Source organism: Denticeps clupeoides, chromosome 14 (genome assembly GCF_900700375.1).
Source record: "Denticeps clupeoides chromosome 14, fDenClu1.1, whole genome shotgun sequence".
In the NCBI taxonomy this organism is placed as follows: Eukaryota; Metazoa; Chordata; class Actinopteri; order Clupeiformes; family Denticipitidae; genus Denticeps; species Denticeps clupeoides.
In genome coordinates this window covers 10,828,927-10,849,785 of record NC_041720.1, presented here as the reverse complement: position 1 = coordinate 10,849,785, position 20,859 = coordinate 10,828,927, and the positions used below count along the sequence as shown (strand labels likewise).

At 44.5% G+C, this 20,859-nt stretch overlaps 1 protein-coding gene across 3 annotated transcripts in view; it reads left to right on the top strand.

Moving 5' to 3' along the window:
* The window catches only part of nkain2 (sodium/potassium transporting ATPase interacting 2), a 143,715-nt gene extending 126,342 nt beyond the window's left edge, over window positions 1-17,373 (top strand). For 2 of the 3 annotated variants that reach the window (XM_028953526.1, XM_028953525.1), the window contains exons 5-7: window positions 5,259-5,319; window positions 9,831-9,912; window positions 13,426-17,373. In XM_028953526.1, the coding sequence (XP_028809359.1) occupies window positions 5,259-5,319; window positions 9,831-9,912; window positions 13,426-13,435 (153 nt within the window). In that variant the 3' untranslated portion in view covers window positions 13,436-17,373. The other variant, XM_028953527.1, reaches the window with a different exon arrangement.
* Window positions 17,374-20,859: the final 3,486 nt, after the last annotated feature.

The following is a 20,859-nucleotide window of genomic DNA, read 5'->3' as shown; positions in this document are numbered from 1 at the left end:
GTTCTCTGCAGTGACCAGGTTAAGGGCGGTGATTTATGAGGTGATTTGGAAGCTCCGAATTGCCAAGGTGAACCCAGACGGTCTGGAGCTCCACCGCTGTGAAATCCGAGCCCCTTCTTTGCACAGCGGCTCGGAATGATCAGCGGGGCCTGGCTTCCATTTAACGGCACGAGAAGTCCTTGACGCTGGAAAATCCGGCCCCTCCGCCAGTCTTTACTGCGACGCTGGTAATAAAACACACTCCACATCCTCCAACGTCCAACACGCAAACACGTATTATATAAAGTGGATTTACTTGTGTCAGGCGGGCTGGTTTTACTACCACCTGCTCGCCAACAGTTGCCCTATTTAAGAGCTTTTATTGAGTTGCGGCGGGGTTTTCGGAGCGGCCTTATGCTCTGCTTGTTCCTCCGCTCCTTCCTTCCTATTTTTTTTTTTTTACAAGTCCTGTACGCAGCTGCAAATGACCACAAGTTGGTATTTTAAGGGCACTCAGCGTGGGCATCGGTCCATCCCCACTGCCAGCCTGCCGCAGAGGTGCAGCCACTGGCTTTGGAAGAGGAAGTCGAGGACGTGTGCATTAGATGTAATGCTGGGAGGAAGGATGAAGACCGGGGGGGGTGATCCTCAGGAGATTGGTTTGTGATTAAGACCATTATTTTCAAGCTGGCGTTGGGCTCGGCGAACCCTTGCAGGTTCACATGCACTTCGAAAAAATAATGAATGTGCAGAAATGCAGGGGAGACACAGTGTCTGATTCTGTGCACCCCCCCACCCCACCCCACCCCCCCAGTGGCCCTGGTGATATTTCTATCCACCTCCCACATCACTTAGCTGTATGGCAAGCTATTTATTAGACCGCAAGGCTCACCGATTCTGGGATGGTCTCCATTTCTCAGGTCATGGGCTCGGGACTGACACATGCAACTAAATTGCAGCCCTGTGCATCAGTCACCATTAGGGTCCCGCCGTTTTTCCCCCTACCGTCGAATTAAAAGCTTCGTCATAACACGTATGCAGAGAGCATGGAGGGGTGGGTGGCGCTGATGAATGAAAAGTGCCGCGTTGTGCCGGTGTCGTGTTTTGCGAGAGAGGCGAGAGAGTGGCGGCTTCTGTAGTCGCCTCGCAGACGTCTGACCTTTCAGGCAGCATTTGCATAAGATCTGTATTGCGGTGCCCTCCAACCGTAAAGAGTCCGGCGGCAGATCAGTATGCAACAAGTGCTGGCGGGGTCCGCGGCTCACTGGAACTTCCTGTACGTTGTGACCTTTTAACTAATTTATCCTTGTTTAAATGTTACAACAATTTAATGGAATTACAAATCATGATGCTCATTTAGTAATTCTTTAGTGAGGATGCCCACAGAAAGCTCCTTTTTTATTAACCAGTTACTGCTTGTTAATAAAGGATAGAGTATGTGTAATAAATACAAAGTGTCTGATGGGTTTTAATGCCTTTAAATGCAACTGCTACAACACCTCCTGAGGAGTAAAAACCCATACACCTCTACATCCTAAACATGCACAATTCACCGGTCTTCAGTTTTATTTTACATTTACAGTATTTATCAGACGCCCTTATCCAGAGCGACTTACAGTCAGTAGTTACAGTAGTTACTGTACTGTAGTTACAGGGATAGTCCCCCCCCTGGAGACACTCAGGGTTAAGTGTCTTGCTCAGGTACAGTAAGTGGGGTTTGAACCTGGATCTTCTGGTTCATAGGCGAGTGTGCTGCCCACTAGGCTACGGCCAGATGTACACTACATTACTTGGAGTTTTTTATGTAAATTGATAATGACAACGGTATTTAATAGGCTGACGGCAAGGTGATGTGACAGTGTACTTTGTCACAAAATCTCTAAAACAAGCTCTTAAGGAGCATGCAGAATGCGCACTGGTACAGCATGAAGGAATAAATACGAACTGTAGATTTCCACATCCTGTGTGAAGTTATGCGTTATGCCCCTACAACACTGAACCGGAGATCGCCTTCATCCCCCGGAGACGCCTTCATCCCCCGGCCCCAGACACTCCCCCTGTGATCGTGATCCAGAAAGCGGCCACGATCAGAGAATCTAAGCCCCCCTGAAATCACCATGTCTGCATGTGCCATCTCCCCAGCCATCTCATGACACCCTGATAGGGATCAAGTAATTATGGGCTGTAAGTTAGTGTGTGTGTGAAAAAGGATCCCCAGAATGAGATCCCAATGCAGCATTTTCAGATCAGTCAACACACTGCATTTTGATTTCTTCTGTAATGTCCCATATCGCATGGCATGGTCCAATCAATGTTATTGGCTACGGAGAAAGGAACATAGTCTACAGAATCACCAATATTTTAGATTCCGGTTTAATTGAGTCAGCATAAATCAGTTCTATAAAAGGTTGTCGATAACGTAGATGAACTAATTAAAGCATGAATGCGTGTGTTATTATGGATATGTTGTGGGAGGCAGAGGTGATGCGATGGGAAGTACGCTGTGCAACAATTCAATGATGTTTCCTCTACACGTCACTGTAAATAATTTAGAATCTCCTTAGAAACCGCGCATACATAATTCACCCATGTGAAATCTAATTTTAGCCGTGCGCGTGGAGAACGCGCTGCCAGGAGCGCCTCGGCGCACAGAAACAATCGCAGAACCAGAGGAGCAGACGGGGTGTATTTACAGCTGGCAAATTGGGTTTGGGTTGGGGGGCGCGGTGGAAAGGGATGATGGCATCGGGTAATCCAGCGAGGGAGAGATGCAGTGTGGGTTTTTTGAGATGCTATAATTCGTCCTGCGTCTGTTGGTGCAACTTGCTGTTGTGTGTGTGTGTGTGTGTGTGTGTGTGTGTGTGTGTGTGTGTGTGTGTGTGTGTGTGTGTGATCCACCGATGCTGCACCTGATTGAGAAATGAGAGGGATTTGGCACTGTGGGCTAATGGATGGTGTGTGTGTGGCAGTGTCCTTCACGTTAGGGCGCGGCATTATGTAAATTGGCCTGTGTGGAGACATACAGTGTTTTTGTGAGTGTGTGGATGTGTGTGTGTGCGTTGCATGCATGTTTGTGTGTGTGTGTTTGTTGTGCGCATAATTTAGTGTAAATGAGGGCAAGACCTTGAGGTATTCCTGGAATCTTAAATCTAGCTTTTCCTCCAACATTTCTAAACTTCTCCTGTTTATCAAGACTGCAAATGCCATTTTGAGCCTATAGGTGCATGAATAAATTGTGTGTGTGTGTGGGTGTGTGTTTTGAATTAATATCATATATGAAGAGTGGGTGGTGAAATATAAAATATTAAACATTATTAAAACTGAAAATTAAGCTAAACGAGAATATGAACTGAGGTTTTAGGTTAAGGAAATGTCTTATTCCTGTTAATTGGTTAGTTTGGGATTTTTTGGTTTAATTTATTAGGGGTTTAATCATGTTAAATGTTGTACTATTGGCCGAATTGGACACCGCGATGACGGCAGTGTTTGTTCTGAGGCTTTTGGCCTCGGTCTTGGTGTGAGAATCATAAATCTGTGCCACCGTGGCCTGGCACGTTCCCGGTGATATTTTGGATGCGACAGGATTCCTGCATTTCTCTCCACCCGCGGCCTTCACTCCACCCTGTCTGGCCCTGCTGTGTGTCTTCATCCTGTCCAGTCACAATCACAACCAACCTGGTCCCTGTTTACACGATTACCCTTTTCCTTGCTTCACGCCAAATGATGACAAATGTGAGAAAGAAATTGGAGAAACTCATTAATGGGGAGCAATTTGGTTAAATTTTTATGCTATGATGTGTTGGAGTTGCTTGCTAGTGTAAGGTCAGAGACGTCCTGAGGACTGTCATAAATATATATGTATAACAGGAAAGTGCCTATAGAGAAGCTAGCTACACTTTTCTGGTGGTGTGTAATTACTTCTGTCACCAACAACTTGATTGATGGTTTTATACGCTGAGATTAAGACCTCATCGAAACGAACTTTCGAAATGAACTCCCTCTGAATGCATTTTGCTGCATTTTCCAGATGCGTTTGCTCGGTGTTTCACTGCCGTTCGACTGGCGCTGTTAAACGCTCGTCGGGATCTCGGCAGAAATGGTCGCCAATAAAACATTGCATGCAGCGTTTATTTGAAGCCACCCAGCCAGTTTCTCGCTCACCGGATGCCACGAACGGCAGGAAAATGCCTGGTTCAGGCTTCCATGTGAACAAGGCCTAAAATGGAGGGAGTAGTGCGTCGTGTGCAGCACTGCGCCCAGCACCAGTTTGAAAATAGGGCCTCGATATTAGAAAACTTTAGTCCATCCCTCCCATGTTGAGTCCCTTTATTTCATGGATGAGTCACCTTTATGTCATACATCTGAATCTATTTGGCTCCACTTCATTATTGTAATAAAAACTGCAGAATCATTCATTACTGATGCTGCCTCCATTAGAAGGGTCTTGGCAATGTTTGAATGCAGTATTTTTGTGTAGCGCGATATTAAGAAATTCATCCTCCCCATTACCCAATACCACCCACATTAGTCATTTCTGTTTGTGCGTGTAAGCCCGAGAGTATTTGTGTATTATTTTTAACTTTGTCTTGTGCTGGAAAAGAAATCGCTAATGGGTAAATGCAGTAAATGCTGCTTCCTCTCTTCTGTGTCTGGGTGACCCAGTTCTGGAAACTTTTTTTCAAAATGGGTAGCGCGACGTTCAGTATTCCCTTTCTAAACACCTGTACTGCAAAGAAGGACCATGCCCTCTTATTTTTGTCTTCCAAAATGAAACATTAAATTTTGCTTTTGGAAACAAGATGTTCATGCAGTAAGCATACTGTCCTTCTGAGCACTCAATTCATATTGAGACAAATATTGTGTCAAAAATGACATATTACATATTATATTATTACAGATACACACACTTTGAACATAAAACTTGCTGTCAGGTTCATGGCCAGGTTTGTAACCCATGAGGCTTCTACCACACTATAAAGTCAGACATCTTGTGAGTTAATGAATTAGGGCACATGGCCACAACAGGGGATATGAGAGGGGAATAAACATGCATGTGGGGTGGTAGTAGCCTAGTGGGTAACACACTCGCCTATGAACCAGAAGACCCGGGTTCGAATCCCACTTACTACCATTGTCTCCCTGAGCAAGACACTTAACCCTAAGTTGCTCCAGGGAGACTGTCCCTGTAACTACTGATTGTAAGTCGCTCTGGATAAGGGTGTCTGATAAATGCTGTAAATGTAAATGCATTAAAATGGTTTCTCTGTTTTCTCTTACAGCTTGCTGGGTTCATCTATGCCTGTTATGTTGTCAAACTTATTTCAGAAGAGGAGGACAGTTGTGAGTATTTTCTTTTTTTTTCACATTTGCACGACTGACTGTTCCACTGCCAACTCTAGAGCTGATGAGCATGAGCCTCGATTTTTGTCCTCACAATGATAAAACTTTCACACACAAGTTCTATGATTGAACAGGTTGGGTTTTATTTGTACTGGCCGCCACCTTGCCCTGTTCTATTATTGACAACTTGATCTTTTTGTACATCCCGTGTTGTCATGTCTTGATAGTTTCATGATTTCTTTCCCTGCTTGTTTAAACTAGAGTGTTGAGGTTGGTAACAGAGACTGTTATTTTTTAATTTTTTTATTGGCTGCCATTTTTAGTTCTTGAAAGAGACTACTCACTAAAGTGAAAGTGAAGTGATTGTCATTGTGACAATCACACCGTACACAGCACGTGGTGACACAACGAAATGTGTCCTCTGCTTTTAACCATCACCCTTGGTGAGCAGTGGGCAGCCATCACAGGCGCTCAGGGGAGCAGTGTGTGGGGACGGTGCTTTGCTCAGTGGCGCCTTGGAGGATCGGGATTCGAACCGGCAACCTTCTGATTACGTCCTTGACCCCAAGGCCACCACTGGCCAATGGCGTTATGGTTCTTGTGATGCCTTTACTCAGTAAAACACTGAAGAAACCGGAGGCATCATTGTCCTGCGGAGTGTCCATAATGTAATTATAATTTTGTGCTCAAACAAGGAAATGGGTTTAGGCAAACAATGGGATCTCCTGACAATGGAGCACTAAGCACTTTAAACACACATTTACATCCGAGGCTGCTGGATTCACAACATCACCGCGGCTCAGCAGTCCGCGTACCGTTTAAAGCGAATGCTAAGGGAGCAGCCCTGTTTGATTCGATCAGATGACGTTTTGAGATTGAGGAATTATTGTGTCTGCCATGTTTTTTCGGCAGATTAGAAAGTAGAGTAAATGGGACAGCGCTTTGTTTTGTTTCAGCCTGATATATAATGAATGTTTATTGCCCAGGGTCATTTGGAACCTGTCCCTGCTTTTGGAGATTGTGGGGGAAGCGCGGCCGCTGTAGCGTCTGAGGAAGGAGCGCGCTGAATCAATACCCTTCCTGCCTCATCGGTGCTGTTTCGCTACTCTGAGCTTCTATTTTTCACCCTTGCATTGTTGCATTTCGGAAAGCTACAACATCACAATCACATCTACTGGGCCTAACATGAATTTGATGAGTTTAGATTAGGTACGATTTTCACGAACAAACCGCCATCCTGGCAAGTCGGGAGCTTATCATTCGAAGTCGGCACCATGGAGAATTTGGACTCTCAGTTAGTAGAGTTTCAGGTAGGTCAATGTCATTATGTTGCAAGAGCCTTTAATTCATGGGATACTGCAGATCTGCTCCATTTTGTGGAGGTAGGTGTCACGCTGCATGGAGGGTGCATGAATTCTGGTGCAAGAGAAATAAACATAAAAAACAGAAGAAGGGTGGGGGTGCGACCCTAAGAAGGCTGAAGTCCAGACAGGCAGGTGATTTAGGAAACAGATAAAGCTTGTGTGCTGGCTACAATGGGTAGGGACATACAAGAAGCAAGATCCAAGGAAACAGGACACAAGGAAATAAGGCACGGATGAAGCGGGTCAACAGAATGGGGCCAAATAAACACATGACATTGTCCAGGGTTCATTTGTCCAGTGGCACCCTCTTGTGGCAGGGGCCTGCCATGGCCCAGGCCTGACATAAGGTGAAGGACGGCTTCGTTTTTACTAGCAGAAATAAGCAGATGACGTGACGAATGTTAAATCACCCACACAGGTGTCCGGCCAGACATGTTCGGGGAAAAGAGGAGAACTACATATAATAAAACAGCGGATTATAGTATCATTTATTCTTCAATTCATTCTTACATTTTCACTGTAGAAATAACCCTATCTTAGTGGCTGAGCAAGCAGCCAAAAGGTTGCGGGTTCAAAGCCCTAACTGCCAAGTTGCCACCGAGGTCCCCTTGAACAAGGTATCGTCCCCGCACACTGCTCCCCTGGCACCGTTCATCAGTTTGTCATCAGTGTAAAATGTTGCCTTCCTTCCTCAAACTCTTCAGTCAAGCTCTCCAGATTCCCACCCTAAGCTATCTGTGAGCTCTGAAGACACGCCCACAACTCTAAGCCAAGCACACCCCAATGTAACCTCAACCCTAATGTGGTTCTCAACCCGGTTCCTGAAGAAACCCCAGTTTTCATTCCGAACCATACCTTTGTTCACCTGCGCCGCACTGAGCAACAAGGTTTAACTAAGAAAAGCATTGAACCGCACTTGAACTGGTGCAATTTGCTTTATTAGTGACTTTTCAGCGTCTTCCTTCGCATGTCAAAATAAAATTGCTGCCACCTTCCATCAAAACCAACACTCATCACACACGCCTGAGTCCAAATGTACACCCTTGTTCCATAATTATCGTTGTTATCTCAAAAAGGCCTCAGGCTGAAATCAAACCGTTTTTGCGCCAGACTGTCATTGATGTCACGTCTCGGCTACTCCGATCGCTTGCCTCCGCCTCACCCATTTCCTCAGTACTCTCAGGCAGTCGGGAGTCTAAAGCACTCCCAGATCACCGGCCGGCGTCTGTGATTATCTCTGTCAACGCCGCGCCGGACGCTTTGATTTCTCACATGAGGGATGGGCGCGCCGCTTGTTCATTTGGCCGAACCCACGGCGGAATAATATTGTCAAACAGGCGGCATATCCCGGCTGCTGAAGGAGAGCGATATTGATGGTTTGATCCCTCAGGCATGAGAAAACACTAATCTGGTGGCCGTACTGGCCATTATGCCTCTAATTAATATAGTACATCAAGCACCTCGGCAAAAGGTAATGAACAGGCCGAGCCAATCAGAGCGCTTGTTGCATAATCACAGCGCCCACTGAAGGGCAATGTCCCAGGGTCCGTTTTAAAAATGGTTTGGCCATCAAGGGTGGCGAGAAAGCAAATCGGGGGCACTGGTGCCACGTTTAGAAGGACGCCTCACCATCGTCTCACGACAAAGGAATTAGGCAACCAACCCTTCGTTCAGGCAGCCGCCATTAGCATTGTTGTGCCGGCAAGACTGATTGGCTTTCTGCTACGTTCGGTTTTACAGAGTCTCCTTCTGTCGTACATGCTTCTCATTGTGAGGCGACGAACGCGAGACAATGGGGCTTGAAGAGAGGAAAAAAAAACAAAAAAAAGCCCTTTGATGCGGCAAGGCACAAAAAGAGGCTTTTCCAGCCCTTAATTTCTCTGCGCTGCCTCCGCCGAAAGCAATCTCATGGCCAGAAACGGCTACTTAATACCAAATCAATGTCTACTGGAGTCTATTTATTTGCTTTGTGGGGCGGTTGGGCGAGACTTCAGTAGCTTTTGAATGATAATTGCATTCTTTGGGATATGCATAAACCTTTGCAAACAGGGGCCGTGTATTTTTCTATTAGCCATTAACTGAATAGGCGCCCCCGCCATTTTTCGCATTCATTTAGCCGGTGAGTAGCCAGAAGGAATCTAGCCATTAGGACAATTTACTTTTTTTTAAAACAAAAATTGTGAAAAAGCTTAGCGTTTTATTGGCCGTGCAACCCTCGCCGGTGGGTAATGCATTAGCATATCGCCGGCGGGTATTGACGTATATTTTCCCGGTGTATTTTTAAAGGACATGCACCATGCATTATCATATTTCGTATAATTACTCGATGAAGTGCAGCTTTTCTCACGGTGTGCCCAGTGCATAGTGCTGACCTTCTTTCATGCAGAAAGCAGACCACACAAGCTGGGTTACGGTTTCACGTCCGCGTCTTTTTAAGGGGACCCTCCCCTCGGCATTGCTGCTAAATTTCAGCAGATGGTTTCCAGGCCCTGATCTTGTGCCTGCAGCATTTCAGATGACCTCTGGAGCTCCCCTGATAAGACTGGCCAAGGACAGTTGGTTTAAGGGCACAATGAAACCGATCGGGATTTGGGGATTTTGCCGTGGCCAAAAAAAAAAAAAAAAAAAAAAAAAAACACCATTAGAATGGTAATCATTTAACAGCCTCCTCCCGCTCCTCCTCTCCTCTCGTCTTTGATTCGATGAAGCCAAAGCTAATCAGGCTAATTCTCCATCTTATCTGGCATGTCGGTAATGCCTGAGCCTCACCGCTGGCGCAGGCGTCGGATCGTTATCGGCGGCCCCGCTACCCCGGAGCTTTGTGGAGGGCCCTGATACACAGACCTGCCGAGGCTTGAAACGGCTGGCCGGCCCTCACCGCGGGTCGCCGGCTAATCCTGTCCCGCTTGTTATTTTAGGCCATCTGCTAATCCAGCCGGCCACGCCGCGGATATCGCCCTTTCCCAGCCCTCTTTAGCCAGCCCGGCGACTGATCATCCACTGCCTGGGATTATCACTCGGATACACACACGTGCTGGGAGAATAAACACACAAACGCACAATTACAGGCATGAATGTACACAGCTACTGAGAATCTATTAACTCACCACGTTCTCCTTCGTTCTTTCTGTCTTTCTCTCTTTCTAGTTGATTTTATAGGTGGATTTGACAGCTACAGTTATCAAGGACCACAGAAGACGTCACATTTGCAACTACAGCCAATGTACATGTAAGTGGACCGAATCGGTGTCTCTGGACACCATAGTTAGCCTCATAAAGCTGGTTACGAAAACGTGGAGAGGAACAGCACACAGAGGAATATTTTCCAGACCAAAAAAAGAAATGAAAGAAAAAAAGAAAAGAAAAAAACCCACAATTTCACTGTTCATTCGGGCTGGATAAGGAAGTGGGTCAGAACTATAGAAGTCAGGATTTTTGCCCAGAGGTGGCTGACAGCGTAACAGCGGATGGGGACGAGGTAGAACGTTTGCAGAAAGGGCCTCTCTGCCTTCTGCAGATTTTCAGAGTATTTCTCATATATTGACATTCGTGGCTGTTTAATTGAGATTTTTCACCATTGATTCAAATTAAGTCTGTTTTTTTTTTTTACTGTGTAAAAAAAAAACTGTGTACTGTGTTTTTTTTTTACTGTGTAGCTTGATAAATGAATACCGTTAACAAGAACACTAATAAGGATCGTTACTACACATGAGAATCTTTGGCCTATGACATTGTCCTGCTCGTGTGGACCTTTTCAGTATTTGTCTTATTTTCAATCTCTTCCGTAGCTGAATCTGCGCAGAACATTGGGTCTCCAGAGTTTGCACAATATTGCACAATATAAGGTGTCCAGTAATAAAAACAATATGTTAAACTCAGGTAGCAATGCCTGCCCTGCTCCTCACTGCATTGTTCATTATCGCCTTTTGGTCACAGTCGACGCCCACGCACCCCTGATTCCTGGACTCAGTTAAACGCACACTTCATAACTAGAGGTCAATGGAATAATCTTAAGATAACAGGCTGTGTGGTGTGATGCAGCACAGAGGACACGGATAACAGAACATCCTTTGAGCAAAGAGAACGTGGTCCCAAGAAGGCAGAATTACTAGACGATTACTTAAGGCTAATGTGGCAATGTATACATGAGCTAATTTCGTGTATGTAAGAGGGAGATACGAAATAATGACGAGAAGGACTGGTGGCTGTCCAGAGCACAGAGCGACCCCTGGTGGCTGTGGGCTGCTTGGGCTGATATTTTATCTTTTTTGGAGCTCACTTGGGTTCTTCCCTTTAACAAGACACTTGTGACATTTACACAATTATCAGACGCCCTTAACCAGAGCAACGTACAATCAGTAGTTACAGGAACAGTCCCCCTGGAGACACTCAGGGTTAAGTGTCTTGTTTAGGGACACAATGATAGTAAGTGGGGTTTGAACTTTGTGGTCTTCTGGTTCGTAGGAGAGTGTCCAACCCACTGGGCTACTACCACCCTTACAAAATTACTTCTCCAATAGATTATTTCACTTTATGGGTCTCAATTGCCATCTCTATAATACATTCCAGATAAGATGTTTTGCAATCTAACAACAGTAATAAATACTTGGAATAATGACTTGCTTATTAGCAAGGTTCCTGAACACAATCACCACTCATTTATCCCTTTAGAGGCTTTGGTCACATAGAGCCAGCTTACGTTCTCAGCCTTCTGTGGGGTGACGTGTAAGTTGATCTGACATGCAAATGCACAACAGTGCTCTAAACAATGCCCACTGCCAGCCTTGGCATGGACCCCAGTGTCACACTCCAGAGACCAGAGGGCACAGCTCAGCCACCCGGCCTGGTGACAGAGGGAAGAGGAGGGTTGGAACTCTGAAGCAGTGCCAGTCTGAAAAGACATGGAGAACCGGCCAGATGGTCTCAGATGGGAACAGCCAAAAAAAACCCACCCAACAAAGAAAAAATTGGTGTATTAATGGTGAAAGGATCAGCCCCTGGGTCTTAACATGCCACCCCACAGTGGTTAAACCAAGGTGTAGCGACAAAGAGGTACCTGCTCGCACGCTGGGTTAGACCGAAGAGCGCCGAGCCAGTCATATCCGGCAACAATGGAGGACAATATGTTCCCTCTGATCCAAGAACAGATTATCATGCTTTGTTGTCTGTAGCTTGGCGATGCCCAGAAGGTGCCATTTGTGCTGCCGAGTGCGCCGGATGTCGTGTTTTTGCAGGAGGGGACGCACCCATAGCGGTAGAGCAAGGCCCGTGCCAACACCTCACTGTTTTCCTCCAACAAAGCCTGCAGGGCTGCTCTTTCTGGGCAAGGATTAGCACTTCTCTCATGAATTAAATACAGAACGCTTCAGCTTGCTTGCTGTTTAGGCAAAACTGTTTTGGGGGTTCTTTAGACTTTTCTGATCTTATTGTATAATATACACAGTGTTTGCTGCAGTTCAAGGATATTTATTCAAGCATTTATTCACAAAGGCCCTCAAAAGGAGTGCTACAGTTATGCAAAAGAAAAAGATTCTTAATCAAAAATGTAAAAAATACTTTCATGTGTGAATCTTCCATTTCTTCTGGCATCTGACTTTTGGGGTCTTTGTTTATGTCTTTCTCCCATGTAGTTACTTCAATAATAATTTAAATCCTTGATAATATTTATTTAATAAAAGGTGTCTTTTCACCTTTCTAGTAATATGCAGGACAACAGTATATCAGACAAATTTGCCCTGAAGAGTGAAAACCGTGCCATTTGTAAAGAGCTCTCCACCCTTGACAGTTGCTGACAGATGAGTCTGGTTTGATTGGATTTTTATTTGAGATTATGATCCTGAGCTTGGAAGCGGTGGATTATTTTTTTCTGCAAAGTGCATCAGTCTAGCAGAATGCACATTTATCGTGCAACAACACTCTGATTCTGGTGATGTAACAGAGTGCATGTCTGAGTACCAGAGGCATCAGATGACCAAGTTAAATCTCATTTGCAGTCTTCATGGAGTCTCCGACAGTAAATGTCAAAGCCTCTATCATACTGGATCGGCCTCTGGCTGGGACCTGTTCCATACTGACAGCACATTTTTATTAACAGCAAAATAAATATAAAATGAAATAAAATAAAATCACCTCACTTCTGTTTTTTGGAAACCTGCAGTAGCTTGATATGCACTGTGGAGTGGAAGATGCTCGGGATACTGAGTACGAGATAGACCAAGAGTGAGAGAAGGGGAGGATTAAATCTCTCCGTCACTGTAGACAGGTTATGGCAAACTATAATTAGATTGAAGGTCAGCTTTTAGCAGATTGCACTTCTGGCAGAACAAATCACTGAAACCAAATGAAACTAAAACTGTAGAGGTGGCCGACTGCCCTCCAGTAGAGCAGAAAGAGGTGTAGACAGACAGTAGCATGGTGAGAGAGATCAGAATATATAACTTTTTTTCAATTGTATTCTTTTTTTTTTATAGCACATTTTAAATTGATGTCCAATGATGTGATGTCATCATTATATGTGTATATGTGTACATTTGTCCTATAAATATATTACACTTTGATGGAGAATAATTTATGAAAAAATTAAGTAGAGTTGCATGATAAGTGTATGATGGCAAGATTCTGGACATATATGTACATATATACGTCATAGCCGGACTAGTTGGAGTGCTCCTGTTCCGTGTTCTGGGCCAGAGTTTCATGTTAATAACAGTTAACAATGCTTTTTTTTCTCTTCTGTTTTCAGGTCAAAGTAACATGGACATGCTGCCTTACAAACCAAGCAAACAGAAAAGGAACTGCAGTTTTAACAATTTTTTCGTCATCTTTCTTAAATGTCTTAAATCTAATAGTGTCTTACTGACTGTCAGAGGAACGTGAAGAATCGACACTTTAACCTCAAAGACTCGAACAGACAAAAGCACTGGATTCCCTTTTGTCTCTGCCCAGCCCTCTTTTCCCATCTGAGGCTCCTCAAGGAGCCAGTGGCTGGGGTCAGGGCTCTCAGCAGGAGCAAGGGCTCCACCCGGAGGGCCGGCCCATCACTGCAAGCCCACCTCTCCTCCCGGCGACTCCTTCTGACCTCTCGCCGCGACAAAGAACCCTGGAATGTCAAAGGAGCCGGCGGCATCAGTCGCTTGCAGGAGGGTTTGGAGGCGTGGGGCGAGAGGGGGTCGTGGAAAGAAGGCCGTGTGGATGGAAACCAAAATAAAGGGAACTGTCGGAGTTGTGCCATGTGGGTCAGGAGCAGCGCAAATCCCAGAGATTATCGCTGCTTTTCAGTCAACTTGGTTAGAAATGCTCTTCAATTTAACGAATGTCCAATAACTGACCAATAAGGCGCTTTAGCTATTAAATGTAATTCTAGCAACATAAAGAAAACGAGCTGAGGGGAATTCATGTTTTACGGACCACGTCTGGCTTTGTTTACATGTAGCTTCTAGGCCTGTGCTGGTGTGGCATTTTTTGTGGTACGATAGCCTTTGCCAAAACAAACAAAAAAGGTGTTTTTGGATTAGTTTATCTAGGTAGTTGTCCTCTTTCTAGGTTCATCCTGATTAGATCCAATCCATAATTTTACAAAATTCCTTTTATTTCAACCGGGACCAGTACATTGCGACAAGCATCACAATAGATGAGGTATTAAGGATCACTGTATTATTAATGTTGCATTTAGATTAATGCAGTGACCTATGACCTCACCCGGAACGGCCATAGACCAGTATTCGACTTAACAAAATATGGCAGCGAGGTGGAGAAGCCATGAAAACACACAAACTGAGCAACTTTAGTCGGATTGGCCTCTGCCCAGTGAATTTGCGTGAGTTAGTGTGATTTTTGTACAGGCATTGATTGTTAGCCAGTTTAGTCTTGGCTTGTGATGCTTTGTGGAAGGTTGTTTCACCAGCCGTCGAGTCTGCATAAGTCAGTATTCTGCTGAATGTTGCCCAGGCTGGTAGACTTGAGAAACAACTGCACACTAAAATGATAACACTTCCCAAACGGACCGAGAGACAGACAGATTTATTTTCCATTATCATGGATTATGTGTGCGTGTGTGTGTGTGTGTTTGGCAAAATGAAATTTGCATTGTGCCGACCAAGCACTTGGGGCAAATGAATATAACGTGCATTGTACCATACACCAGCACACCTAGGGGCTACGCTGAGAACCTGCAATAGGAAAAAAAAAAAATTATTTTGGGGTTGTATTATGGGGAACAACTGTCCTTTGCTTTTTATTTTTAAAATGGATGTATTTATCTTGAAAGTGCCAAGATGAACTGTTCAAGGAGGACACTGGAAGCTGCCCGGAGATCATTTTTAGAGCTCAAAAACAGTCAAAAAAAAAATAATTAGTTGTCATGAATTTCACCAATTTGTCTTTGACATCCGTTGAAAGTCATTATGAGATTGAGGCTGTATTTGTTTGCATGAGGTGTTAAACTCTGTCGCATATTTAATATTACAGGAGCTCCAGAAATACCCTGAGCCTCGGTAGAAATAACAGTTGGCCTTTAGGCCGCTGTGGTTGCTTTCTAAGGTTATGTGACTTTTGTGCTTTTATAAGACAGCGTCGAGTCTTCTTTCGGGGAAAAAAAATAAGTGAGAATCTTAACAGAAGAAAGAGGAAAAAAATGTTAATTTGAACTAAGCTTTTTTTTAACATGTGTGCCAGTGTTTACTCTTTTTTATAGTGGACTAATAATTTATTATGTTGTGTAAGTGGGCCTTTTCTTTTGTCTTCTGACTGTACAAAATAACATGGAGGAAGCAAAAGTTCCTTTGTTGATAATGTGTCATGAAGGGAGCAGTGGGGTAGAATTTGTGCCGTGGCTGAATCTTTGTGCTTTGTGTAGCGGACAGTGCGGGAACCCCGAAACCCACCACGGAGCTTCTATGCCCTCCTTAAGCCAATGAGAGGAACGTCTTCTCGTGTGGATGGACTGGCCTGTATCCGACACAGTATGCTCTTACGGAACATCTACTCCTGAAGACTTTCTTACAGAAAAATCCTGGAGGCCGCTCAATATTTTCTGTTCTTTCTTCTTCAATGGTGTGGAAATATTGGCTCTTTAGTGAACGTATGATGTAATATTAGCCAGCCTAAATGAATTTGTGGGAGTTTATTCGACCAGCCTTTTCTTCTGCCGTCTTCAATGGTCCGGAGCCATCATCATTTCATGTCCAATCAGGTCATCTTATTGACATGCTAAAAGCTCGCCAGAATCAGGATGCTCGATGACACACAGCATGGTGGGTGTGTGCAAAATCAATCGTTCCCGCGAAATTGCCCATCGAATTTAGTAAAAGATCTTTGTACACTGTATGCATTCCTCCGCGCCGTGTAAGCAGATGCCCTAATGAGCTGCACAGATTTGCGGGTGCCGAATCACATGACTATGGAGGGGAAAGGGCCTGTGCTACCATCCCGTAAACATCCAGTGATCAAAGGCTGGATGTTTGTAGGATTGCTGTTTGGTGCAGTTTTTGCTCCTACACAGGTTTAATGAAACAGCGATCCCCTAGGAAATGTCCGTTTTTTTTTTCAAGGGTTCCAGTTGGAGCCATGAAATTCCGTCTAAATTCAAAAATGCACAAATATACACAATATAAAAAAATCTTTAAAAAAGCTATTTCACAGAATCATTGGAGTTTTTCACAGGTACTGGTGTTCTACTACCTGATAAAATCTTCAAAATACAGTGACACTGTGTTGAAATTGTTAAAGAACATTATAGGATCTTGAACACTGAGCAAGCTTTCTGAACTTCCTGGATGACTGGTGTAGGCTCATTTGATATACATAATCAACAGAATGTGGACCATTGCCACCATTTGTCCCCTTAGATTGAAGGGACACTCTCAATGGCACAAGTGGGGCACCAACTTTATTTTATGATTTAACAGTTGTGTCCTGATCTTACAGACAACATCTCCACCATTATTTGAGACAGTAACAAAGATTACGGGCCCAGTAAAACACCTCAATGGAGCACCAGTTCACTGGGTTGGTTCCGTAGCACCAAGGGCTCAGGCATTAGAATGGAAAGGTTGAAAAGAACTTGAAATTGTCAGCCTGGTCTGATATTTAGTGATGCTATTTATTCCCACCGTCCCAGTGGGGGACGCTGGGTCATGATAGCACCCCCGTTGCTCTGCTGTGTAATCTCAGAGAGGAATGTCATTGCCATGGCAAGCTGAGGGAGAAGTTGAGGCGGCCCGATCGCCCACTGCCAGGCGAGTCACAGTGCAAAGTCTTTGCCTCGTTCAGAATGAATCACGCTCCTGTAACTGCTCCCAGCTACATTGTTTTTGCCTTTTCTTTCATTATTGTTATTACAGTGCTGGACGAGGACAGAGTAAGATATCCGTCATGCGGTGGCTTCTTCCGCACCATCGGTACAAGCTTTATCAGCACGCCTGCCAGGATGTAAACACAACGCGAGTCCGTAACCAGTGCCGCTACTCACAGGACATTCCATTAGGCTTTATTCCTTGCACACCGCAGGCACAGGTCATCGTTTCATCTTTCACAGGAAATGGGTGCCACTCATCCTAGAAGCTTTCCTGAAGAACAACAGTGGTTGTTTCAGTCGGGTTCAGTGCTGACTTCTACTTTTGGAATAGATTTAGCTATTTTATATTTCTGTTACTTTTCAAAAATGACTGTAAATATAATAAAAATGAGACTGTGGAACAAAATCTCTCTCTCAGACACACTCATTCTTCTTTTCCTATAAATGAAAAGCCCTGTCTTGTTTCTTGCATCATTATCAAACTTCCTAACTCATCTCCTGCCAGTGCAGCTTGACATGGACACAGCGAGGGCGCTTAGCAACGGCAAATCATCGGAGATTCTTACACAACTCTCACACCCAGTATAACAGGTCATCCTGACACATTCAGGTTCTCTTTCTGCATGTTTACTGTTCTCATTCTAGTGAGTATGGACCACAGATCCAACTGGACCCTGACATGATTAACACATTGTTAGGTAAACGACATGTCAGCTTGTCATGATGGGGGACCGAGGACCCAGTTTTATTTCTTAACAGAAAACCAAAGGGACAAGACACCAAAAAAAGGCAGGCAAACTAGCCAGGCACACTAGAGAGATCAAGGGTTGGTCACCAGTCAAAGTCATAGTGGCAAGGTGACGAGCCCAGGTGCATTTACATTTGGGGCATTTATCAGATGCCCTTATCCAGATCAACTTACAATCAGTAGTTACAGGGACAGTCCTGCTGGAGAAACGTATGTGTCTTGCTCAGGGACACAATGGTAGTAAGTGGGGTTTGAACCTGGGTCTTCTGGTTCATAGGTGAGTGTGTTACCCACTAGACTACTACCATCCAGGTAAGTAATTATATCCGTCTGGTGGTGATGGGTGATGCAGGGAGCTGTAGGTGATGCAGACAGGTGATGAATGCATCATTGGTGCAGAGTCAGGAGGATGTGAGGATGTTACAAAGCTGCTGTTTTCAGGGAACAAGATAAAGGATACAACTTCCACCAGTTCAGATCCACCTACGTGCCTTTCATAGTTGGTGGATTACTGGACAGTTCGCATTACATGCCTTTCAGGTTGTAAGGGTTCGTAGTACCGTTCTGTGACAACGAAAGACACCTTTTGTAACCAGACACCCAATAATAAAATAAAAATTTTTTTTTTACTATGATCAATTCTGAAAAATAAATTAGTATGGGTAAAGGAATGGACTGACAGATGGAAGTGAGCGGTACGTGTGTCTCTTGCACTCTTATTGGCTGTAGGGCATCAGAAACTCAACCATATAGTTACCATGCTGAACCGCCCGATGCGTCTTTGACTGAGTTAACACATGGCAATTGCCATTCTCCAAGTTGACTCAAACTGTGGGTTTTGCTCTGCAGTTGTTGTCAATCTCAAAACTGGACATTAAATCATTTAGTCTGAATTCCGCCACTTTCTTTTTACTTCCAAGAGGACATATCGGTGACAAATAATGGAGAAACATTCTGATGCCCCATGCACCATCACTCACCAGATCTCCAGCACCTTCCTCAAATTGGTATCCATCCCTCTAATAGAGCAAGAGTCTGGAGAACCTGTGACGAGGAGCACTGAAGACCCCCTTGCGGCCTCACGGCCTGTCCGCAGGTTGGTCAGTTAGGGCTCAGTTATTAGAATGGAAGTCTCACTTGGAGCAACAGGCTGCTAGTGACTCTTTCCAACCCACCAGGGGATGCAGAGAAGAAAGGAGGATGGCCGGTGCGACCCAAACTGTGGGAGGAAACGCGGACAATTGCACAATGTTTTCTTAATACTTGTGCGGCTGAACGCTCCTGTGTTCCTCGCTGTGGCCTTGCGGCGTCGGCGGATCTTGGGGGTTAATTGGTCTGTCGCTTGGCAGGTAGGGAAGAGACCTCCGGACGGGGAAGAGCAACTTCTCTTCAACCACTGCACTTCCGTTCTCTTTCATTAACCCTGCCTTTTGTGTTGGGAGCGCACAGACCCTCCTCGGCCTCCGGAGAGCCATAGGGAGCCATTGATTACTCAACACACGCCGCCACCAGCCTCGCGGTTCACTCTGAGCATTCGCCGACTTTCCCCTTTTCCCTAGCTTGCGTGTGTTAGCCCCCCGCCTCGTCAAACTCAGCACACCGTGAAAGCCATTGTTACCTGAGACTCGGAGACCTTTAAAGCTTTTCAGGAGTCAACAAAGCCGGGCCTGCTGGAAGGAGGGCAGAAACTGGGAAATCAGATGGCTGAGCAGCGGAGAGACAATCTGAAAAGGGAAGGCATATTTCTTGCATAATGCAGCGAGCTCAGGGATGAGTTAGGGTGTTAAAGACAAAAATACAATCAGCGTCTACATCTGACTATTGTTGCACCTCATCTTTATTCATCATCCAAAATTGCTAGAAGGGCTTCTAGCACATGGAGACAATATGGTTACAGGAGCATTTCTGGCAAGTCCAGTGATACCCTCTATTCTATCAATTAATGCAATGGGAAAGGCAGAGATTATGCGGACATTTTTATACATTAAGGTCATATGATTACATAATTAAACGATTCACACTCCCCTGTGAATGCGGTGAAGAGATTTTCCGCTCAAATATCAAAGCACGTTGTTAATATTCATGAGCTTATTGTTGTGGCCGCACGCTCATGCATGTCTGTTTTCCAAAGAAAATAATCACCGCATAGGATGGCACAAAACCTGCACAGACAATCCTGCATTTTAAATAGAATGGACTTTTATTTTTAGAAGAACTAGGTATTGTGCATCCAATACTGGATACCGTTGGAGATTTCCTAAGACACTAAGAGATTTCCCTAAGACACTGTAACTGGGATGCTTTCCAGGCAGTTTCTCATGGCACCAGCTGAAGCAGTTTTAAGATGTTCTTAAGATTCCTTGCAGTTTGCTTGTATTTTCAGCTTGGTTGCTTTTTTACTAACCTTTTTATTTTTTCATTTTATATATAAGATATATATATATATAAATATCTTCTATCTATTCACACAAAAAACAGAGTAGTTCAGCATTTCACTAGGTGTTGTACTGGTAAAAGAATAAAAATCTTGAATCTTAAAAGATGTTAAAAGAATTGTCTATGGAGTTGAAGGATGGTTTGGAGTGTCTACAGGGCAGTGGTGGCCTAGCGGGTAAGGAAGAAGGGAGTGTCACTGCTCTCTGGGTGCCTGTCATGGCTGCCCACTGCTCACCAAGGGTGATGGTTAAAAGCAGAGGACGCATTTCGCTGTGTCACCATGTGCCGTGCTGCAGTGTTTCACAATGACAACATCAAAAAGGTATGAGTTCATTACTTAACCTTTATTAGTGAAAGTGAAGTGATAAAAATAAATTGAAGTGATTGTCACTTGTGATACACAAGTGTTGCAACATTTTCATAGGACTGATTCTGTAACTTTTGAGTCTGTGAAAAGGCCATGAGCCAATGAAGAAATATAGTGCAATGCTTTCACGCATTTATAGTGTAAGCAGTCTATTTTGGTTATGTAGTGCAAGATGCATATAAATAATACATATGATGTCTTGCAGCTAAGTAGACTGCCTTGATGCTACAAAAACAGTTCAATTTAAAGGCTTTGTGGTGGCCAAGCGGGCAAGACCCATAATTGGAAGGTTTCAGTTCGAATCCCGAACCACCAAGGTGCCACTGAGGTG